General features: G+C 39.3%; 1 protein-coding gene across 3 annotated transcripts in view; it reads right to left on the reverse strand.

The window, feature by feature from the left end:
- Rasa2 (RAS p21 protein activator 2) overlaps window positions 1–22,754 on the reverse strand; it is a 135,764-nt gene that overhangs the window by 44,349 nt on the left and 68,661 nt on the right. For all 3 annotated transcript variants that reach the window (XM_076576868.1, XM_076576867.1, XM_076576869.1), the window contains exons 8-16: window positions 21,714–21,790; window positions 20,535–20,636; window positions 15,553–15,709; window positions 15,111–15,259; window positions 14,192–14,306; window positions 13,513–13,587; window positions 10,784–10,907; window positions 8,602–8,708; window positions 3,199–3,282 (exon numbers count right to left, since the gene is read on the reverse strand). In XM_076576868.1, the coding sequence (XP_076432983.1) occupies window positions 3,199–3,282; window positions 8,602–8,708; window positions 10,784–10,907; window positions 13,513–13,587; window positions 14,192–14,306; window positions 15,111–15,259; window positions 15,553–15,709; window positions 20,535–20,636; window positions 21,714–21,790 (990 nt within the window). The remainder of the gene's footprint in view (window positions 1–3,198; window positions 3,283–8,601; window positions 8,709–10,783; window positions 10,908–13,512; window positions 13,588–14,191; window positions 14,307–15,110; window positions 15,260–15,552; window positions 15,710–20,534; window positions 20,637–21,713; window positions 21,791–22,754) is intronic.

Genomic DNA, 22,754 nt, shown 5'->3' on the forward strand with positions numbered 1-22,754 from the left:
GTGCTCCTACAATGTGTATTTCAGTACAGATTATAAAGAATGGTAATGCTAACATATCTAACTTATCTCTTTTTGTGAACTTAAAAAAAAGTTCTTGTAAGTTTCAGGGAATTGACTTGAATCCACCTCTCAAGGCCAAATGGACTCCAGATAAGTACTGCCAATCAAAACTGCCCATCTCCCCACTTGCCTCTTCTGCTTATTCTTGAGGGTGGGATCTCCTCCACTTTCCCTGGTCTTGGAACTCCCCTCCCTCAACTATCAGGACCATGGGCCTACAAGTTTCAAATGTAAACCTAAGAAAAAAAGTCCCTCTCAACTCCTTAATATTACCTTCAGTCCCTAATCGTGTGTGTGTGTGTGTGTGTGTGTGTGTGTGTGTGTGTGTGTGTGTGTGCGCGCGTGCGCGCACGCCAGCAAACTTCCAATCAGTTTAAAGACTACAAACTGCTCCAATGCAGCCCGCACTTCCCCAGCCCAGACGGCCCCGTAGAGCCTGGACAGCATGTTAACAACTTGTTCTTCCCAGCTTTGGCCAGCATTCCAGCTTTCTTGGGCCCCCAAAGATGTCAATGCCCCCAGACAAGAGGAAGCAGTCTAAAGAGTTTGGTGTCTTCACTTTTTCCTCACCAGGCACCCCTCCCTATGTCCTGTCTTTTATAATAAACAAAAGGGAGGAATTTCAGGAACCGCCCACATTCCAGAACCAAGTTCCTCCCTGCCTTTAATGACTCAGTGCCAACACCATGTCATCACTGAAGGCCAATGTGGCACATCATTACTAAAGGCCAATGTGACACATTTCCACATCACCACTATGCCCATGCTTCATATCCATGCCCTTCCCCCAGCCTGCACTATCACGGCCTGCTCTCTTTCTCTCATCCCACTCTCTCCTGTAAGGTCTGTTGCTTGGTGTGATGTTTGTGGCAGTTCTTGGCAAAACACTTCCAGTAGAAGTGGGGACTGAACCCAGGGTCTGATTTATAAGAGTTAAGGGTTCTACCAATGAGCTACAGGCCAGCCTTGCAATTTCCAGTTCCACAGGAAAGGAAGAAAGCAGGTAGGGAAAGATAAAAACCTTTCGAGACGAGGGACAGAAACACGGGAAGGGAAGGCAACAATGTAAGGGTGAGGCCTCTGGGTCACAGGGGCTGCTCCCACGTCACTAGCAAACAGGAACGGGCCCAGATTAGAGGTGTCCAAACATGTTTATCACAGATGAAAGATGGTATACATCTTTCTTCAGCAAGTTTCCCTACATAACCTAGAACTGAAAACATACTGTACTGTGAGGAGTAGACGAAGTTGTGTGAATGTGTATTATTGACAAGGGCACAGCCATGTCAAAGACCCTAGTGCCTCAGACCCCTGAAAATGGTAAAACCTTCTTTTGATCCAAGTATTAGTGTTTAGGAGTAATTGACCTTTATCTAAAATCAGAAACTACCAAATATAACTTCCTCCTCCAGAAGTTTACTGCCTGAGACTGCTCCCCTACAGAGACCTCACATGAAGACTAGCTACGCCCTCCCCTTCCCTGCTTTACATAGTGAAGGTTAGATCTAGTTTCCTGGTTAGTGAGTAGGTGCCCTCCATCAGATCAAACACAGCTCACCCAATCTCAGCCTTTCTGTGTGTGCACCTGTCATTTCTTCATATCCCAGTTAGGTTTCCAGGAGCAAGCTGTGCAAGATCCATAAGGCTTCCCGCCTCCATATTTCCTACCAACTCCCCTGTTTTCACCGAGGACCTTGACTCTGCTCTCTTCTCTTCACAGAGTAGGGAAGAGGCTGGCCACTACATTGTTCCATGGCTGATATAGGCCACTCCCAGAGAGCACAAGGACAATCCCTACACATTCCTCAGGTTCCCCAAACCTCTGAGATCACAGATTTCATTCATGTCAGATAGCAAGTGTGGCAGTGTTTTCTCCTTTTGGCTAATCAGCCTTAATTACTCACAGTAGTTCACCTGGATGCCTTCAGTGCCAGCGCTGCAACTAAGGATTTACAGAGGTCCCACAGTGCTATCCCACCTGTACTGTAGACAGACTCAGATTTGGTATTGGCACATAAGCAACTATAGGAGACCAGACCGTGGAGCTTCCTTAACTTTGCTCCATGTGGGGCAGCAGGAGGGCTAGAACCTTCACATTCACATCCATGATCTTGGTCCAGAGCACTTCTAGAACACTTTCCACCAAGGGACAACCTCTGTCTCACACACACCAGTAAGACAACGAACCCAGACTGTTCCAGGGTCATGGCTAGCAGGCACTAGCGGTCAGTCTTTAGCCTTCCCCACGCAGCACGTGGTGCATCCTGCTCAGTCCCTCCCTGAACATGACCAGGCTTGGTTCAATTCTGTTGTTTCCAGCTGCAGATAACCAAAGGTATCTCATGCTGGGCCTGCGGCTGAGTGCCAGCAAAGCCTATTCTTTTGTACAGCCAATGACCATAGCTACTCTATCAATCAGAACACGGCTCTTCTCTCCTCTTTGCTGAACACTCCTGATGAGAGAGGGACTGAGGAGCAATGAATGTCTCTCAAAGCCTGTGACACAGCTGTGAATATGGTAGTTACTCTTATGCCTTTTTCTTCCTGGATCTCAAACTAAGTAAAAACTCAGGATAGCAGCTACAGAAGCAAATGACAGGAAAATTCTCCTCAGCACTGGGTGCTGGGCATTTCAAAATGCTAAACTAAGTTATTTCAGTAAATGTTTGGTTTGTTGTACCAATTCTATATATCTGTATACATAAGGTTGCATAAACACCTCTTGGGTGAAAAGGCTTCATGAGTGGAGAAGTTTATGAAGCCCTGAAGTAGAGCACTAAGAAATGACAGGATTATATTTTGAAGCTAAGGATCAAGCTAGTCACATATTTCCATGAGTTATTCAGCTTGCAGCTGGAGACTTCTTTCAAAGCTGTTAGGTGACTATGGCACAGACCATCAGATAACTCAACTGTGCCTGTGTCTTTTCTTCGTAACTGCTCTCCTTACTTTGGGATATCAGGTTAAGTACCACCGTCTCCTTCAATAGTTGACTAAATAGAGTATCTACTAACAACTGCAACTGAATAAGGATTCTCTTCAGCTTTATTTGTAATATGGAAGGAGGTAAGTGAAGAAGGCATCTTAGTATAATAAAATTTATTAAGTATGAAAAGAAGAAAAAAATTATAGACTCACCTTTCTTCTGGATAGACTTTCCCAGTTTCCCAAAGTCTGTATGGTTTTTGAGATAAGAGTTAATGTCCTAATTGTCTGTGTATCCTATAAAATGTAAAAATGAACAAAATTCTTGTTAATTTTTCAAGAAGTAGAATTTATATAAAAAGCAAAATGAAGTGAATGGACTATATTGCTGTAAAACAGTGGCTAAAAAATGTTCATTCAAACTAAGATAGTTGAACTGTAGCTAAACCTAGGATAACTTACAGAACTTAGGGGTTAAGAAACTAAAGAAGCTGGTGGTGTAGGTCTGTGATCCCAACTACTTGGGAGGCTCAGACAGGAAGACTGCAAGCTCCAGGCCTGTTTAAGTTACAAAGTGAATTGAAGTCCAGTCTAGGCAACTTAATGTGATTGCCTTGTCTCAGAATAAAAAGTAAAACGAGGCCTGAGGGTACAGCTCAGTAGTAGAGGCCCTAAGATTCCATCCTCAGAACCATTAAAAAACAAAACAAAACAAAACAAACAAACAAACAAACAAAAAAGACATATTAAAGATTTAATGACCTGACTTGTTCCCTTTGAAAGACATAATTTAATCAATTGTATCTAATGGTTTGTGTGGTCTATAAGATCAGAGCTATCTATTTTTTCTACCATGTAACTTAAAATGGGTGTTTCCAACTTTCTGTGCTTGGTCTACTTCTAAGCAGATTGGAGAACACAAGTGGCTTCTGCAATCAACTGTCTCCACCATGGGGTGGAGGGAAAATCCAAACTCAGAGCAGGCAATGAAGTCACCTCACTGACACAGGGTCTTACCAGAGGCAACTACTTGGGTCTGTTATACAAGCTGTCTGTCTTTCAGGTCTGTCCACCTGTCAGAAGTAGTTATAAATAAAATGGACAGGAACAGAGTTCTCCCATGAGTCTCTCATCTTTCCTTCCTTCTTTCTTTTTTTAAAGACAGGGTTTCTCTGTGTAGCCCTGGCTATCCTGGAACTTGTTCTGTAGACCAGGCTAGCTTCAGAGGTCCGCCTGCCTCCCGAGTGCTAGGATTAAGGTGGTGTGTGCGCCTTTCCCTTTTAAACCGAGGGATAATTTACATTTAATTTAGTGACTTGACCTGCTTCCCTGTGTACAGCCTGATAAACTCTTACCAATCTCCATTTTTATATAATCTATCTACCTATCCTACCACAGGAAACTATATTATCAAAAGACATATCTAGGAAATTTAGTTAAGGAGACATATTGTTTTAGTTTCTAGTATCCCAACATTGAAAATAGGCAATCAATGTGGTGGGGATGAGACAACCAAGAAATAAAGAAATCTGAAGTAGTAATATCTGGTATATGATCAATATAATATATCTGGAAAAAGTTATAAATTATAGTTATCCAAAAATATTTTAGATGGAGCATCCAAGATTCCATCCTATCTCTAAGAGGTCCCTACTACGTAACATTCTTTAAAGTTTTGGTAAAATTAAATTTGAATTAAATTTCACAAGAATTTTCTATTTAATTTTGTTTGTTTGGTTTGGTTTTTTGAGACAGGATTTTTTTGAGTAGACCATGCTGGCTCTAACTCATAGATCCAACTACATCTGTCTTCTAAGTGCTGGGATTAAAGGCATGCACCACTACCACCCAGCTTAGATTTGGCTTTTATTTTTAAATTCAGTGTTTAGGTTATTTTTCTTGAACTAGCGAAAGGAAACAATGCACATTTTATTCAATTCCAGACCACTCCAAGCTTGTTTAGACCCACACAACCATGGCTTCTGTTGTACAATCATGTCATTCAGCTGCTTTGATTCCCTGGTACCATTTACACAGAGATTATAATAAAATTTTCCTTCACTGTCTACTGTACCTAGGGCCTTCATCACCTGGCATCCAGTATACAACTTGGTACTGTCACTCAGCAAACACTATGTAATATTTATTAAATTCAACTGCAATGCTGAACTTTTCAATTCAAAATAACTTAGCATACATTCTCCTTTTCCCCCCTCTTACGCCGATTTATGGAACTGGTACCATCTGACTTGTCTTTGGTCTACAAAAAAATAACGTCACAGGTTTGCTGTAATTTTTCAAAAGAGCAGTTATTCTGTGTTCATTACCTTTTCTAAAGATGTTCTTCTGAATCCTCTGGGAGTCTGACCTGGAGGCAGCAAAGCCTTCACCCTCTCCCCTATATTTAAATCATGAATCTGTTTCCCCATTAAGAAAAAGACTCAACTTTGAGCTCCTTCTCTGAACTACCATCTTTATTAATTAAACACTCACTGAGCATGTGACTGTCCTAGAAACTGTCATGAGCTTTGGAAAAGGTCCCGCCTTGCCCCTGAGACACTGGCAGTCTATGTTCAGAGGTTATACACAGATGTTACTAGAACAGAATTTAAAATGCCATGACAGAGAGAGTGCACAGGGTATTATAGATATATATGAGAGACAGAAAACAAAGCAAACAGGTTAAAAAGGTCTGCCTTGGGAGGGTCTTAAAAGGAGTTATCAAAGAGAGAATGAGAGATATGCATAATGAAAATAGTCCAGCTTTTCCTTTATGAAACTTTAGCACTGGTTTACCAAGTCAATGTTCCTAAAATCTGTATTTTAAAAAGAAAACAAAACAATTGCCAAGGCAATTCAAGTGAAGGTTTCCTTTGTTCCATTCTTCTGCCAGTACTAGAAATTCAATATGGAGTCTCACAGATGCTTGGTAAATGCCTTACCACTGAACTACAGTCTCAGCCCTTAGTCCATCTCATTATTTATATTTTTAAATTTTATTGTTTAAAGACTGGTGGTTTGAAAGAAAATGTACCCCAAAGGGAGTGGCACTATTAGGAGGTGTGGCCTTGTTGGAGAAAGTCTGTCACTGTGGGGGCGGGCTTTGAGGTCTCTCTTGCTCAAGCTTCCCTCAGTATGACAGTCAGTGCCTTCCTGTTGCCTCTGAGTCAAGATGTAGGACTCTCAGCTCCAGCACCACATCTGCATGCACACCGCCATGCTCCCCATCATGATGATAATGGACTGAACCTCTAAAACTCTAAGTGAGCCACTCCAATGAAATGTTTTACTTTTTAAGAGTTGCTGTGGTCATGGTTAGTCTTTTAGCAATGGTTAGTTTTTTAGCAATAAAAACCCTAAGACAGAAAATTTATTTTTTATGTGCATATGTATATGTGTGTGGGCATGTGCACACCAAGGTGCAGTTGCCTCAAATTCAGAACAGGGGTTAGACCCCTTAGAGCTGGAGTTATGGGTGGCTGTGAAATGCCTGATATGGGTGCTGGGAACTGAATTTGGGTTCTCTGCAAAAGCAGTATGCTTTCTTAACTTCTGAGTCATCTCTCCAGCTCCTCCATATTTTAAAAGTAGTGTTTTCAAAAATAGTTATTTGTTTACGCATATATGTGCACACACATACTTCCTTGAATCTGTCTTTCAGCAAGAACAGCTCATATCTAGTGTCCTTGCTATGATTATTTAGCTCCTTGTCTTTAATCTACTATTATTTACTCTAAAACTAGCTTCTATAATTAGTTTCTTAATATTCAAAAAATTTCTATATATAAGATTTAGTAACGTTTGATCCTGAATTACTTTGTAACTTTCAATACATGACAATATTATCATCACTCGCAGTTCTCTGAGATCATTCTGTATTCTCAGCTTGTACAGTAGCATCTACTCATACTTTTTATTTGGTTCTAATCAAGTGTTAGCTTTAATTTATACAAGTAGTTCTAGACTAACAGAAGTAGCTGTGCTCATCCCTACATCACCAATACTAAATAATGTTATGTGTTTTCTTTATTCCCACTACTTTAAAATTTCTTTCAAATGAAGGGCTATGGTTTAAGACCTGCTGGAGATACTGGGATGGCAGGGGTAGGGGCACACAACAAAAAGGGACCAAAAGAAAAGATGGAAAAACTGGAATAATAAAACTGCATGAAAAGTGACCTAAAGTGTTTGTGGTTAGAGGGATTTTATTTCAACATTTGATCTAGGAATTCCAATCTGAAAACAAGGCAGAGACACAAGTTTAGAAATGGGAGTTCTGTTTATGTACTATTTATATTGCTGGCAAGCTTCCACTGCCTCAGATCTTTAAAGCTTTAGTTAACACAGCCACAGAAGAGATTGCCCCGTGAACAAAAGGACAGGGGCTACACAGAACATATTATTTTTTGCCATTGCTACATGGCTCTACTCAGCTAACACTGTGAAGCTATCTAGGGGAGGCATGGGCATTTAGAATCCAGTTCAGCTGCAAAGCCTACATGTCTTCCCTACAGTGCAGTACTTGATGGCCCGTAAGTACATTAAGGTAGGGAATGTCAAGATGCTCCAGCATCTCCAGCACTGAGCACTGTGACAGCAGCTGTGTAAGTGTCTCCACACCAGCCTGCTTACAGACTGTGGAGACTAAACCTAGTCCCATTTAAATCCAGTTCAAATTGGGTAGGATCCAATCATACTGTCTTAGTTATGTGAGCCTAGAAGTATTGCATGGTGATTTCCTTACCTGTACAAGGGGTTAATAAAATAATTTACTCCTACAGTGACTAGGATGACCTAAATGAGTTAAACATATAAAGTGATTAAAACAAAGCTTGGTACAAAGTAATCACTAAATGTTTCTTATTATCTGTTATACAAATTAGCAGCTAAAAGCATTAAGAGTATCAAGTATTTAGAATAAAAAAAGCTAAGGAGTGATTAAGATATGCTGTATGGAGAAGGATATAGAAATAAATTAAAAAAAGAAACTTTACAATATTAAAAGTATATATGCAAAGAAGATTTAAATTTAGGTAACTGAGTAGAACTTCAGAAATAAACTACATGCTTTAAAGTATTTTAATCTTATATTTTGATATAACTTAAGTGAACAGAAAGCAAAAATATGAAGGTATCAAGTAAGTTAGGTTCCTATATAGTTTAGAAATGAGTTTCATTTTTCAAATTTCTGAGATTTAAAAATATCCCCATGACTAAACTATGGTAAATTGGGTATAACAGGTGTGCTTATACTCTGAAGGCTAAAATAGGAATACTGTTGTGAGTGAAAGTAATCTGGATTATGTAATAAGATTCTGTCTCAAAATATAAAAATAAAAAATAAACTTATAATAAACCAGGAAAGGGTCTGTTAACAACCAGCCAAACCCCTACTAGAAACCACTACCACCATCCTGTAAGGACGGACCAACAGCACTTGTATTATGGAAAATCAGACGTACAGAACAGCAGCGGGAAACCCTGATACACCTCCCTCCTGCTCATCAGCATTTTATCACTGGTGAAAAATCTTAGCACAGCAGTATGAGTGGTTTATTTTTTCTTCACTTTACTAAAATAAAAATGGAATAAAGCTCAAGAGGCACAAACACTTACTGGATAATGAGGTCGCAAATGAAAAGTATGAGGTGACAGTATCGCTACAGCAAAGAAACGGAGAAACACAAAGCTGGTCACTGCAGAGTACTGAACATGGGGGTTATCTGCAGGGATAAAACGGGAGACGTCATGCAAAACACTAAGTGAAAACCAGAGATGATAAAGTAAAAAAAATACGTAAACTATGTAGGAAAGAGGAAAATAATTTGTAAAGACTGATTTGTGAAATGGTACTAATGATTGTGGCTAAACTAAAAGAAAAAATGCTGTAACTTAAAATAACAAACAAAATGAAAGGCAAAGTTGCTATGTTTTTAAAGAAACATTTTTAATTTGAAAAATAGCCTTTTCTTCATACAGTCTTGAAATTACAACAAAAATAAAAGCAGTATCTAGCCCTACCCAGTGGCAACATTCAATACCAAAAAGTAGCTTTCAGTTCTACAATTAATTTTGTTTCAGATTCACCCTAAAACTCTTGATGACATCAAAGGCCATATGTATGGTTAATTTTGAATATCTAGTTTACTGGATGCAAAATGCCTAGGAGACCAGTAACCCACCTCTGTATGTCTCTGAAGGATGTGTTTTGGCCCCAGCTCATTCCTCCCTCTCCCTCCCTCCTCACTGGCAAGAGGTGAGAGCCGCCTCTGCTGCAGGACACCATCACAGTGTTTCCCTGCCTCAGGTCTGACTAAGGCATGGATCCTGCCAACGCTGGACTGAAGCTCTGAAACTATGAACCATTACCAATCTTTTATATTGTTTCTCCCAGGTATTTATCACAAAAAGAAACACCAACAACTTAAAAAGCTACCAATATTTCACATAAAATTGCAGGTGAACTGCAGGCTACTTGTAGCACTGATCACTCATCTTCAGGACTTGTTTCAGACTGGAGTCAGCAACTAACCTGACAACCAGATGCTAGAGAAGTGGGTGGTGAGTGAAAGAGTTTCTCGATTTGATGTGAGTTTTAGCTCTTACAAATCACTCAGCAGGGAACACCACCACGCTGTCCACTGTTCGACCGCGTGCCCCGCTATCTATACTCCAGGTAGTAAGAACAAATGAGACCTCAGTTTCACCATCTAATCAATGGGCATGGCCTCAAACAGTGTAAGGAGTAAGAGACAGGACAGGCTAGCAAGCAGGTAATATGGTTATGATCTAGCTCACTACTTGAAGATAGAATCCAATCAGCACTTCATCTTTATGTATGCAGAATCAAGTCTCTGCCTCCTCGATTGATTATGAAGGTTAAAGATATTTAATTAAAGCTAAATGTTTTGTATCTTTATTATAACTAGCCAAGAGACCTAAACCTGAATTCATGTATAAGTTAGACAACTCAGCCTATTTTAATATTGGGTAAATTAAACACAGGGACAGATACATGTAAACATAATAACAAAATCTCTTTGGATGGCTAAAAAAGTTAATTTATAGTTTTATGCAGATAAACCTGATTATTAACAAGTAGCTGCCCTACCTATGCCTCCCCCTATGTTATGGGCAAATCTGCAATGGGCTTTGGCAAATTTATTTATGTAACAGAAATGAACTAAGTACTAACAATAAAAGGAATTAATTCATAACTTTATAAATTCTTTCCAAGAAAAATCTTAATATAGCTGATTTTGCAAAATTAAGCACAATGATTTCTTGATATATATATCTCAAAATCTTATGTATGTTGGGACAAGTGTTTGTAAAACCAAAGACTATTTTTGATAAAAACATCTCTCCAGCATTCCCAAGCTGTCAAATCTAGTCAACTGTATGAAACTAATGATTACTACTGTTTGAATATAGGCAAATGAGAAAACAGCCGGTACAACAAAGGTACTCCTGTGTACTCTACAGGCTCTTAAATATATAGCACATAAAGGCTTACTTATATTACAGAAAATCTTATAGATCCAAACTTTTCCTTCTTATAACTAATGATTTTGATTTGCACTTTAAAGTTGCCATTATACTGAAATAAAATGGATTGCATGTTCTGAAATTATAGGAAAAATAAACCATAAAGTCTCACCAAGAAGCTAGCATCATTTTGAAAAACTTCTAGAAGACTGGACCTATGCACAAACATTTCATAGAAACCAAATGAACACCATGTGGGAAAAAATATAGAAAAAGAAATGGCATGACTGAGTATTATCAAGGCACTTACTGGGAAATCTCTTAGTAGCCATTTGCCTCAGAGAATAAAAGATATCACACATCACAGTGGGGCAGCTCACACTTGATCCTACAATTGTATTGAATACTTTGTCCACATAGTAGTGCAGATTCTCCTGCAGAATTCAACAAAGTCAACACTAAGATTCCGACTTTCACACATCTTCAATAGTCTTTACGAAAAAAAGTAATGGATATGAGATTTATTAGACGATGACCATCTAGTATTCTAAAGGCCTGCTTCCATTCTTCAAGCTCATTCGGTTAAAAAGGCAATCAACATTCTGACTTAATTTAATAAATTCAGACTTTCTAGACAGGTGAGTATAGGAATAATTTTCACAAGAAGCACAGTTAACAAAACAAGAGGGAAGCCATGGAAAGAACTCATGATAGGCACCATTAGTATACTGCCACATAGTTTATACTACAGCATATAAAACCTGTGACCCCCAACACAATTATAGATTTCTCAGACTCAACTAGAATCATTATGTTGCTTAGTCTGATGAGTCTGACCTGAAAGGAATAGTCAGAATGGAGGTTGTAACTAGCTGCATTATTAATAATTAATAATAATAATAATAATAATAATAAAATAATAAATCTATTATTATTAGAGGTTACTGTCATTACTGTTGGTTGCTCACTAGAACTAGATGGGAAGACCCTACTGCTGAAGACATCATGTGCTCTGGTCTAGAAATTTTCTCCCTGCTAGTTAGCCTTCACAATGTTAGAAGGTGTAATGCAGGCTGTTAGTGCAGAATTGCCATTAAGAGTTTACTCAGAGCCGGGTGGTGGTGGCACACGCCTTTAAGCACTCGGGAAGTAGAGCCAGGTGGATCTCTGTGAGTTCGAGGCCAGCCTGGTCTATAAAGTGAGATTCAGGACAGGAACCAAAACTACACAGAGAAACCCTGTCTTAAAAACAAAACAAAACAAAACAAACAAACAAAACCCAAAAACCAAACGAACAAAAAGAATTTCTTCAGCTGCAACCCTGTGTCCTGTACTACTGACTTGTCAGGCTGTTGGGGGTCTGAGGCCCGCTTCACAGGAGGGGATTCTCATCTGACACTATAAACCCGGCCAAACCCCACGGCTAGGGGAAGGGTGGCGGTGTAGTGGGGAAGTCCTGCTGCTGATTTGCTAAACAGATAAGCCTATCAAATGATCTTCTAAATACTCTGTCCAGAGACTGGTGATGCTGTTGGCTCTGGTCAGAGAAGCTTCTCTTTACAGTGGGTGGCAGCCACTACAGAGGCTCACAGTGCTGAGAATAGGTGACTTAGTCACCTTAGAATAGGTGCTCGGCCTTAAATGGGCTATCTAGAATACCTCCCTTGAGGTTCAGGGAACATCACTGAAGAGTGGACAGAAAGAATCTAGGAGGAAAGAATGACTGACTCCTAAAAGTATTTTAAGCACTACATGGCCACTGCACTCTTGAATTCTCAGTAGCTATGATCAACAGAACAAGACCTATATAAAATCAAGCCCATCAACTGTCTGTCATGGAGTGAGGAGAGGCTTACGCAAGTCCCTACCTATCCCTAAGGATCTACAGGCAATAAGTGGTTGCTGGGGGAAGGAGAAACATTTTATTTATTTATTTTTTGGTGTTGTAACTATTGGTAAGTTGTCTATGCTACTATAATTAACCCTTCACTTCCTGTCCCTGAGTAAACTTACTAGGATACATGAACTCACACGGAACACACACACACACACACACACACACACACACACACACACACACACACACACACACACGAAGGGCCAATAATTAAAAACAAAACTTTAAGAACAGAAGTAAAGGTGGCAGCTAGAGCGGCTCTGGCAGCTAAGAACACACACTGCGAGACACTGCTCTCGCACAGAAGCCCTTCGGTGCTCAGCACCATGTCAGGCAGATCACTTCTGCCTACAACTACAGCTCAAGGGAATTCAAAGCCTCTGGACTCTACAGCACCTATACCTTTCACATGAATATACCCACAATTAAAAAAGAAAGAAAAGTTGAAGGGGAGGACTAGTTGGAAAGAGGAAATAGATCAGTAGGAGAGGAAACAAAAGAGGATAAAAGGGGTTAACATGATCAAAATGCCTTCTATACACGTATGAAAATACAACATAACCTATTATTATCTATAATATATGCTAACACAAGTCAGCTCCCAGAGAAGCCAAGCTCAGGTCCCAGCACCCATATCAGGCAGCCCAACTGCCTGTAGCTCTGTTCTAGAAGATCTGATGTCCTCTTTAGGCCTTTGCTGGCACCTGCATTCATGTGCACATCACCTCCAAACACAGATATAATTTAAAAAATTTAAGACTAAAATAAGGTAAAATCAACACTAGGAAATGTTCTGAAAAAATAAAGGCTCATGTAAAGAATAAACAACATTGTTTCCAGACACATGGCATTATTTAATTTTAAGGGTGGGGGTAAAGAAATGGCTAAGTGGTTAAGAACACTTACGTTCTTGCAGAGGACCTGGGTTTGATTTTCAGCACTCACGTGGTGGCTCACAACCATCTATAACTCTATTCTCAGATGATCCAATGCCCTCTTCTGATCTCCCCAGGTACTAATTACACATGCGGTGCACAGCATACACACAGGCAAAACACTCATAAAATAAACCATTTGCGGGAGACAGGTATAACATTAAGAAAAAAATTAATGTAGCTCTAAACTGCATTATATAAACTTACCTTATTATTTTCTACATTATCTCCCTCTTTCAACTTAACAGGATCTATTTCACAGGATTTCGAGGATTCACATATCTGAAAAATACATGTGTTTTTCAGTTACTGTTCTTTCCTAGGTAATTTGACAACGTGCAAGTAATGCTTTTTCTGATAATATAAAAATTAAATCTAAGAAGTTTAAAGCCCCTTCCTGAAGATAATATGTACAATGCAGACACTTTCCCAAAGAATTGTATCAAAATTGTTTCTTAAAGACTTAGTAAAATAAAAATATAACAAACAATAATGTAGATTGATGTGCCTTGTGAGTAAAAATTCACTGATGGCAAAGTAATTTACTTATAAAGTGCCTATCCTTATTCCTTCAGTAGCCCATGAATGGACAGATCCTTCAAGTCAACATATTACTTCTTGAAAGAGAAACTCCAGTGCAGTGGTCCTCAACCTTCCTATTGCTGTGACCCTTTAACACAGTTCCTCATGTTGTCATGACCCCCAAGCATAAAATTATTTTCGTTGCTACTTCAAAACTGTAATTTTGTTACTATTATGAATCATAATGTAAATATCTGATATGCAGATGGTCTTGGAGACCCCTGTGCAAGGGCAGTTCGACCCACAGGTTGAGAATCACTGCTCTCAATGGTCACAGACTTTGGCCATGAGGTCTATGCTATACCTCATCTAGAACAGGCTTTAATGTGACTTTCAAGTAGTGTCCTCCCACTATTTTCATCATCTCATCCAGACACCGGGTCGCTAGGGAATTTCCTCTAAAAATTGTGCTTGCATCTCTGAAACAGAAATAGAAAGAGATAAAAATCAAGTACAGCAAAGAAAGAAGAAAAAGTTTTGAAACAGTAACATTTTGACTTTGATTATATATATACAATTTTAGTAATTTTACTACTAACAGGAAAGTCTGCTGCCATTAAGAGTTTCTAAAACTATTCAAACTACTTTCTGAAAATGTTAACATCAGTTTAAAGAAGAAACTATATTTATTAATTTAAACAAATATAGTGTGTGAGTGTGTGTGTGTGTGTGTGTGTGTGTGTGCATAAAATGATGATGCTGTCTTACTATGATGGGAATGGAAAGCCATCTGATTGCTCTTCATAGTGTCCTATGTGTGCGTTATAAAGTGTTCTTACTATCTGACTTGTGATTCACTGCATCAAGAAGAAAAGATCAGTAATAGTAACAAAGGAAACTGCACTACTGAATTAACTGGTCCCCGTCCCCCCCCCCCCCCCCCCCCCCCCGCCCAGAGGGTTTCTCTGTATAGTTTTGGTGCCTGTCCTGGAGCTCGCTCTGTAGACCAGGCTGGCCTTGAACTCACAGAGATCCACCTGGCTCTTTAATCCTGGAGTGCTGGGATTAAAGGTGTGTGCCACCACTGCCCAGTCTTCTGTTGGTAACTTTAAGAACTGTCTTTTGTTACTGAGTAAGGAGCTCTTTTTCACCTGTTCTACAGTAAACTTGGTCAATACAAAAAAACAAAACACCTCAAAAAAACAACTGAGACTATAAAAACAATCTGGCAAATTAATTAAACAACAACGCATAATTAGCATTTAATGAAATACAATTCTTACTGTGTATCCTTCAAGTCCAGTTCAGCCACCGCAGTGATAAAAGGAACAAGTTTATTGTGATGCAGCAATAGTCGTACAAGAGGCAAAACAGCATCCTTTTGATCTTGACATATTTCACCCAAAATATAAGCAGCTGAGGCAGATACTGGCTAGGATACAGAATGGCAGGAAACAAGCACAGAATCAAAGAAACATGGTTACATGTTCAATCTGTGGATGTAATTTAAATACATACATTAGTTACAACTGATGTATAAAATAGCATTTAGTTTTCTAAATTCTAACCAGAGATAAAATCTGGAGCACACATCAGCACTCTGGTTCAGAGAGATTAAGTACACAGAGCTCTTTAAGAGCTGACACTATGAATTTTTTTCTTCATCATTTACAGAATTTGTTTAGCCTTTCACATAGAGTCATACATGTAAGATTTTTAAAGTACCTGAACATCTGGTGATTTTAGCAGCAGAGTTTTCAACGGATCATAGTACTCTGATGGAAGCACATAGTCTTCTGTATAATATAGAGTTAATCGAAGAGATCCCAGGTCATCAGTTTTAGATGACTTGTTTCCATTGTCTCTTGGTTGTAGCAAGTACCTAAAGTAAAAGTACTGTCACCTCCAAGTGATGGTCATGAGGAACAAGCAAGTGGGATAAACAAACAGGTAAGCTACTGAAAATAAAGCGGGGGCTGGGAGTGAAGCTCAGCGGTGAAAATGTTCTCATCATATTCAATCTCCAGCATGTCAACGAAATACGTACATATACAGAGGAAATCATTCCTGGCAAAGATGCGATTTGAACTAAGCAGTTTGATTCTAGAATACAAGTTCTTAACCACTATCAAGAGTCATATATATGTTCTACTATACTGTTAAGCAAAAATAGAAGCATGGAACAGGTGGGTGTGGTATTGTGCGCACTTGGGAGGTTAAAGGCAGGAAAATGTTGAGTTCCAGGCCAGTCTAGGCTACCTAATTTCAATAAAACAAACACATGAATGAAAAATATCCACACATATTTGCCTATATATACAGAAAATATTCCCAGAAACTAGGGAACAGTGGCTGGCTCAAAAATAGGAGCTAGCTGAGAAGCTGAGGGGCGGAGTGGGGCCGGAGGCAGGATTCTCTTTTGAATCTTTTTATCTGAAAATGCTGTGAGTGCATTACCTATGAAAAAAAAAAATGGCCAGGCAGCAGTAGTGCATACCTTTAATCCCAACATGTGGGAGGCAGCGGCAGGCAATCTCTTTGAGTTTGAGGCCAGCCTGGTCTACAGAGCGAGTTCCAGGACAGCCAGGACTGTTAGTTACATAGAGAAATCCTGTCTTGAAAAACAAACAAACAAACAACAACAACCCTTAAACCAAATCAAATTCTATTATCGATACAGGGTAAAGTGAAAATTAGCTAGCATCAACATGAACAAGATAATGCTAACATCTGACTTAACTATCACCATAAAAAACAAAACAAAAACCCAGCAATGTTAAGGGGGTAAATCATTAAGAAAACAGGGGGCTCGAAAGATGGCTCAGTGGAAAGCACTTGCTGACTCTCAGAACATGGTCTAAGAATGGAGTCGGCAAGGGAAATCCTGAGTGCTTGTGAGAAAAGGACAAGTCCTGTGACCTCAGTTTCTTAAAACAAAACAAACAACAACAACAACAAACACCCACAGAATTGTTCTTGGAATATGTTTTCATGCTCCTCCCAGGTGTAGTGGATAGGAGTGAGTTTACTTAAATTATTCATTACAACTGGCTATTGTTATTTGTTTATATGCCTCTATGGAAAACACTTTTTTTTGGGGGGGGGGTCACATGCAACTTGTCCCTGTGACTGTACACTTTATCCACGTGATTCTTCTTTACCCTCAAGGTATAAATTGTCTAATACTCTGGATGAAGTTGGTTACTGCTTGGCACTTTAGTCTGCTTGATTTTTAGGTTCCATTCTCCCAGGTTCCACTGCTAACATGAGCCAACTAGAGAGATACACAGCTGGCAACCTTATTCGGATACCCAGAAGCCAGATGGTGGAAATAGAGCAACAACTCCTACAGGCATTCACATGCTACACACACATGCACACACACAGTTAAGTGAACAGATAAATGTAACTAAGTTTTAAAAAGAAAAAGTGATGAATCATATTATAACCTGGAGAAATGGAGCAGCAGTTAAGAACATTTGCTGCTTTTGCAGAAGACTTGGGTTTTGGCTCCCAGCACCACATGGTGGCTCACAACAATCTGTAACTCCAGTGCCAGGGCATCTGACACCCTCTTCTGATCTCCACAAGCACCAGGCACACATGTAGCACACACACATACATGCAGGCAAACACTCATTCACATAAAATAAAAATCTTAAATTAAAACTATCAAAAACCAGGAGTCCAATATAATAGGCAAGTACTAAAGGAAATTATTAGAAAAAAAGAAAATAGAAAAACTTCAAACAATCTGACTGCCTATTGATAAGATATTATGACCCTTTGCAAGACCAAAATTAAGAACTCTGGCGTTTTCATGCAGTTACCATCAGCCCCACTAGAGGATGCCACAGCGCTACAAGTGAGGAAGGCGACAGAGCACCTTGAGTGAAAATAAGATGGCATTAATATTTTTGTATTTCCCTACAACGTACATCAATACACAGAGATGAGCAGATTCTTTTTTATGCGGTATAAGCTTTAGCATTTATGCTTCTGATAGGCTACTTTAAACTTTTCGTATTATTGGGAGCTGGAGATGGCTCAATGGTTAAGATCATATATGGTGCTATTGCAAAGGATTTGAGTTCAGTCCCTGGCCCCCACATCTGGTAGCCACAACTACCTGTAACTCCAGCTCCAGAGGGTCCAACGACTTTGGCCTCAAAGATACCAGCACTTAAGTGCACATAAAATATTTATACTATTGACAGAAGAAGCTGAAATAAAATTACTAATTGTCTGCTAACATTCTGTAGTCTGCCGACATAGAAAGTTTTGTCAAATTTGGAAAGTATATTGAGAGACAGTGCCATTGAAACTACATGACATGGGGCAGATTTCGAGTTCATTGTGGTGGGCTCTGAGAGATACAACAACTCGTTTTTCTCTTCTGTACTAAAAGGTATGGAGTATTATTTTAAAGACTTAAAAATTGAGTTCAGAAATTTTCATGGAGATGCAAGAAAGTATAGCATAATAAGGGGGCAAACATTGATATATTTTTCTTAGTGATAAAGTTATTCCACCCCCACCCCCGCCCGGATGCATTTAGAAATGATACAAAATGTCATTAGAGGGACCAATACATCTTATTTTAGAGGAGTTAATAATGTAAAAAGAAGTCTATAATAAGGGAGACTATGAGATGGCTGGATAGAAGACACAGGCTCTTTTTTTTTTTTTTTTTTTCAGACAGGGTTTCTCTGTGTAGCTTTGCGCCTTTCCTGGAACTCACTCTGTAGCCCAGGCTGGCCTCGAACTCACGGAGATCCGCCTGCCTCTGCCTCCCGAGTGCTGGGATTAAAGGCGTGCGTGACCACCGCCCGGCAACATAGGCTCTTTTAAAGACCAAAAAGAAATATCAGAATACTCAGTATCAGCCAGGTGGCACACCTTTAATCTCAGCACTCAGAAGGCAGGGGCAGGCAGATCTCTGAGTTCAAGGCCAGTCTGGCCCACATAGCAAGTTCCAGGCCAGCCAACATTACAGGTCGAAACTCTGTCTTGGTAAACAAAACAACAAAAGAATCCCTAAATATCCAAATGTCAATCCCTCTTCCAGGCAGCAGAAACTGAGTTCTAAAAAGTGTTTCTCACGGCTAACACTGCACAGTGTGTACACACCACATTATTTAAATCCATTCACTCGTCAACAGACATTTTGCTATCACAGGGTGAAATTCTAGCATTTGTGGTAATCCGTCTGGAACTGGAGTTCTATCATGTGAAACAGGCAGAGAAAGATAAAGGCCACAAGTTCTTGTTCATTTGTGAAAGCTAAAGTTGATCCACGTAAGAAGAAAGGAGCATTGCTAGAAGGCAGGAGGAAGAAGGGGTAGAGGAAAGGTAGGGCGTGGGCTCTCAATGCAGCTGCGGAAACAGCAGCTCTCATGTGTATAACCCAATAGGTTAGTAACCATGGTCTATAACAATTGACGTTGCATAATTAGTTTCTCAACACACAGAAATAGTATTTGTGGAGATGGACATGCTGACTATACGGATTTGATCATTACACACTGTATACATGTGGTAGTACTTATTTTTCTCTAAGTAAGCACAAATATTACATTTCATTTTTAAAAGTGATCTTTAAAGAGAAGTGACAGAAGTTGGAGAAATGACTCAGCTGATAAAGTTCATGCTATGTAATCACGAGGACCTGAGTTTGGATTCCCAGCACCCATGATAAAGCTGGGCTTAATTGTATGCACATCTGTAATCCTTGCATAGGGGAGGTAAAGACAGATGGATTCCCTGGAGTTCACTGACCAGCCAGCCCAGCTAATCAGTGATCTCTGGGCTCAGAAGTCCTTTCTACAAAATATGAGGAGAGTGGTTGATAAAGATACCCAGTGTCAAGCTCCGTTCTTTACATGCACATCTACATGTTTACACAGTCACAGGAACAAGCACCACTCCCAAACACACACACATATGATAATTGAGAAAGGCATGTTTCTACATACTCAGTTGAACACCCATCTAGGAACACTGGCAAAGATAACAAAAGGGACAGTTTTTTAAGAGCTATAGACAAACAAATTGTTTCACATTGAAATAAGTATGAATTTAATGTCTGATGTTAAGTTTACTAACATCAAACTTAGTATCACCACTAGAGCCATGAAAAGGTCAAATAACACTCTAGTCAATACTGAGCTCCCAGAGTTCCTTAACAGCGAATCAGTTCAACGCCAACACTCTACTCTCAGAATATACACCAAGGTTATCTGCATTTTTAACAGTGGGTGGTGTAGGAAAATCATATACCAATCCCCAAAAAACAACTGCATCTTCTCAGTAAGCCCTTTGCTTCTCACCCACAGTTCTTGTGACCAAAAAGCCAAGTATCTGAACTGCATAGGATGACTTGTGATCAAACATCTTCTCATAAGTGGTTCATGAGATGTTTTACTGTCTCACTGGGATCGGAAATGCAGTCCAGATACAGCAGCGAGTTCATCCATCTCTATAGCCCCAAGATTTTATTTTTAAACAGAAAAATATTCCTAGACAACTAAGCTCTTTTTACCTCAGTATCACAGATCAAGCATCATGACTATTAAAGTACTTACTTTTCTCTAATAACAAATTCACAACCAAATTAATATCAGTAACTTTGACCCCCAGTAAGCATGCATCTTTCTTAAAGAGTGTTACTTGAGCATCTTTAGTTCACTAGAGCATTGTCTTCTTACCAGGCTTGATGAGAGGAATCATTTCTTAACACATTCACAGGAACCTTAATTTCACCCAGGAAAACATCTTGGACTAGGTTTTCATTATTCCACAAATCAATCCTGAAAATTGAAAACCTAGCTTTAGTCTTTGTGAACTACACCGAATAGTTTCAAGTGATTTTGATGAGTACTGTAACATTAATTTTACATGCTTAAAATTGAGATGTTAGCATCTTCATATACCTCATTATCCAGACTTTGAAAGCAAAGTACTACAGTAACTTTTATTGAAAAATGACAATTTAAATTCTACATTGCATTTCTATTTATTAATTTGGGGGAGGGGCACATGCCACTGTGTTCTTGTAGAGCTTGGGGACAATTTACAGGCACTGGTATTTTCCCTTCATCGTGTGGGTCCCAGGGACAGAACTCAGGTAGAATGGCTGGGCAACAAGCACCTCTACCAGCTTAGCCATCTCCCTGGCCAAATTCTAAATAGTCTAAAAGGAGAAACTTATGTTTTTAAATCTGAAAGTTTAGTGTTCTCTTTTAAATCTGTAGCAGTAAGGGCAAAAGGGTTACTTAACTGAATTTGAAAACACAAACAATATAAAACTACAGTTTCGCTTTTGAAGATAATTAATATGTAAATATCGGTGACTTAGAAAAATATTGCCTACCACTGTGAACACGTGATTAATGTGCCTTTTAGATAACACACTGTTAACACCACACCTACACATGCATTTGCAAAAGTTTCCTTTCCAAAACAGCATAGATATTTAAGACCTAGGAAATCTCACAAACTTCAAACACATGCACCTGTGGAGTTATCTCCTTACCTCACTGAAATTTCTGATAGTCAGCAGATATGTTAAGAAGAATAAAAAAATTATTTCTAAATTGGCTTAAATATAATTGCTTTTCCATTCATTATACTATAATCCAGATAGTTAAGGAACAATTAAATTAAGGGAAATTAAAAGTAGAATAGGTGAAATTAGGTTGTCTTTGCCTACATAAGAAATATACTTAGGTATTTCTGAAAAGAAATCAGATTTTGAAAAGATAATTTGGGTTAAATTAGATGCCTGTTCCTCTAAGTTTCATCTACCAACCTGCTATAGAGAATTCTATCAAAGTTCACACAGGGGGAAAAAAATCAGTTCTCTAGGAAAACCACAAGGCACACACCTGATTTCCAACTTTTCAATGTCCTCTTCTTCTACCTGGAACTGGGACTTCCTGGTATAACTACTGGATCTGGTTACCTATAAACAAAATATTTTAGTAAAAATATTTTCAAGTATCTTTTTCCATTGTGAGTTCAAAAATGACAATTCCCAAAATATTCAATTACAAATATAAAAAGAGTCAAGTGTGGCAATAATATTTCAAAGCATGGAAAGCATACTAACAAGGCCCCAGAAAGCTAAGGAATGGTGGCACAAAAATCAAAGGCATCTTTCCTCCATACCACTTCTATCAGTTCACTTGCAGCAACATCTGGTTCCTGGTTTACAGGGGTCTGCCAGTAACACAAAGAGGAAAAACACCATTTTCAAAGAGCTAACCTTCTCAACACACCTTCAAGTCTTTCCCACCTTTCTCAAAGTACACCACCCTACTCTTATTTCCTCCTCACATTTTTACTGAAGTATCGAGGCCACCAGGCAGGAACGTCTCAACTGCTGCCCAGCTGAACATCCGCTTCCCACCCTCAGGCCTCTCTCTACCTGAGTTTTTTCCAGAGATGATTCTGAGAGCACCTCCCCAGGCCAGGCCCTTCCTCCAGTGTATTTCAGCATGTGCTGTAAGCATCTGAGCTATCTTAATTACAGCTTTCCTCACCAGTTGGATTACTCCCTTCTAGGCTAAGAAAAAATTTCCTCTTAAATCATAGCCCTCCTGCTCTTTCTTTTTCAGACAACTACCTTCAAACTAATCCATCCCAGAGCCAGTACTTCCTCACCACCAGTAACCACTTTATCACCAGCTTCCTTACAGATCACCCTTGTAAAATCTCTCTTCATCACCAAATCTGTAGTCAACTCATACTCCTTACTGTCCCGGCTTCTCCCTCTGACCTATTCCCAGAAGAGCTCTTTGCTTTGAGTTTATCCAAGGACTATCCTGCCACCTCTTGCTATCTTTTCTTCCTCCGAATCTACACAGGTGGCGTTCTGCTTTATTTTGTTCTAAAAACAACTTAAAGCTAAATAGTGTTGCCCAGCT

Source organism: Peromyscus maniculatus, chromosome 7 (assembly GCF_049852395.1).
Source record: "Peromyscus maniculatus bairdii isolate BWxNUB_F1_BW_parent chromosome 7, HU_Pman_BW_mat_3.1, whole genome shotgun sequence".
Classification (NCBI taxonomy): Eukaryota; Metazoa; Chordata; class Mammalia; order Rodentia; family Cricetidae; genus Peromyscus; species Peromyscus maniculatus.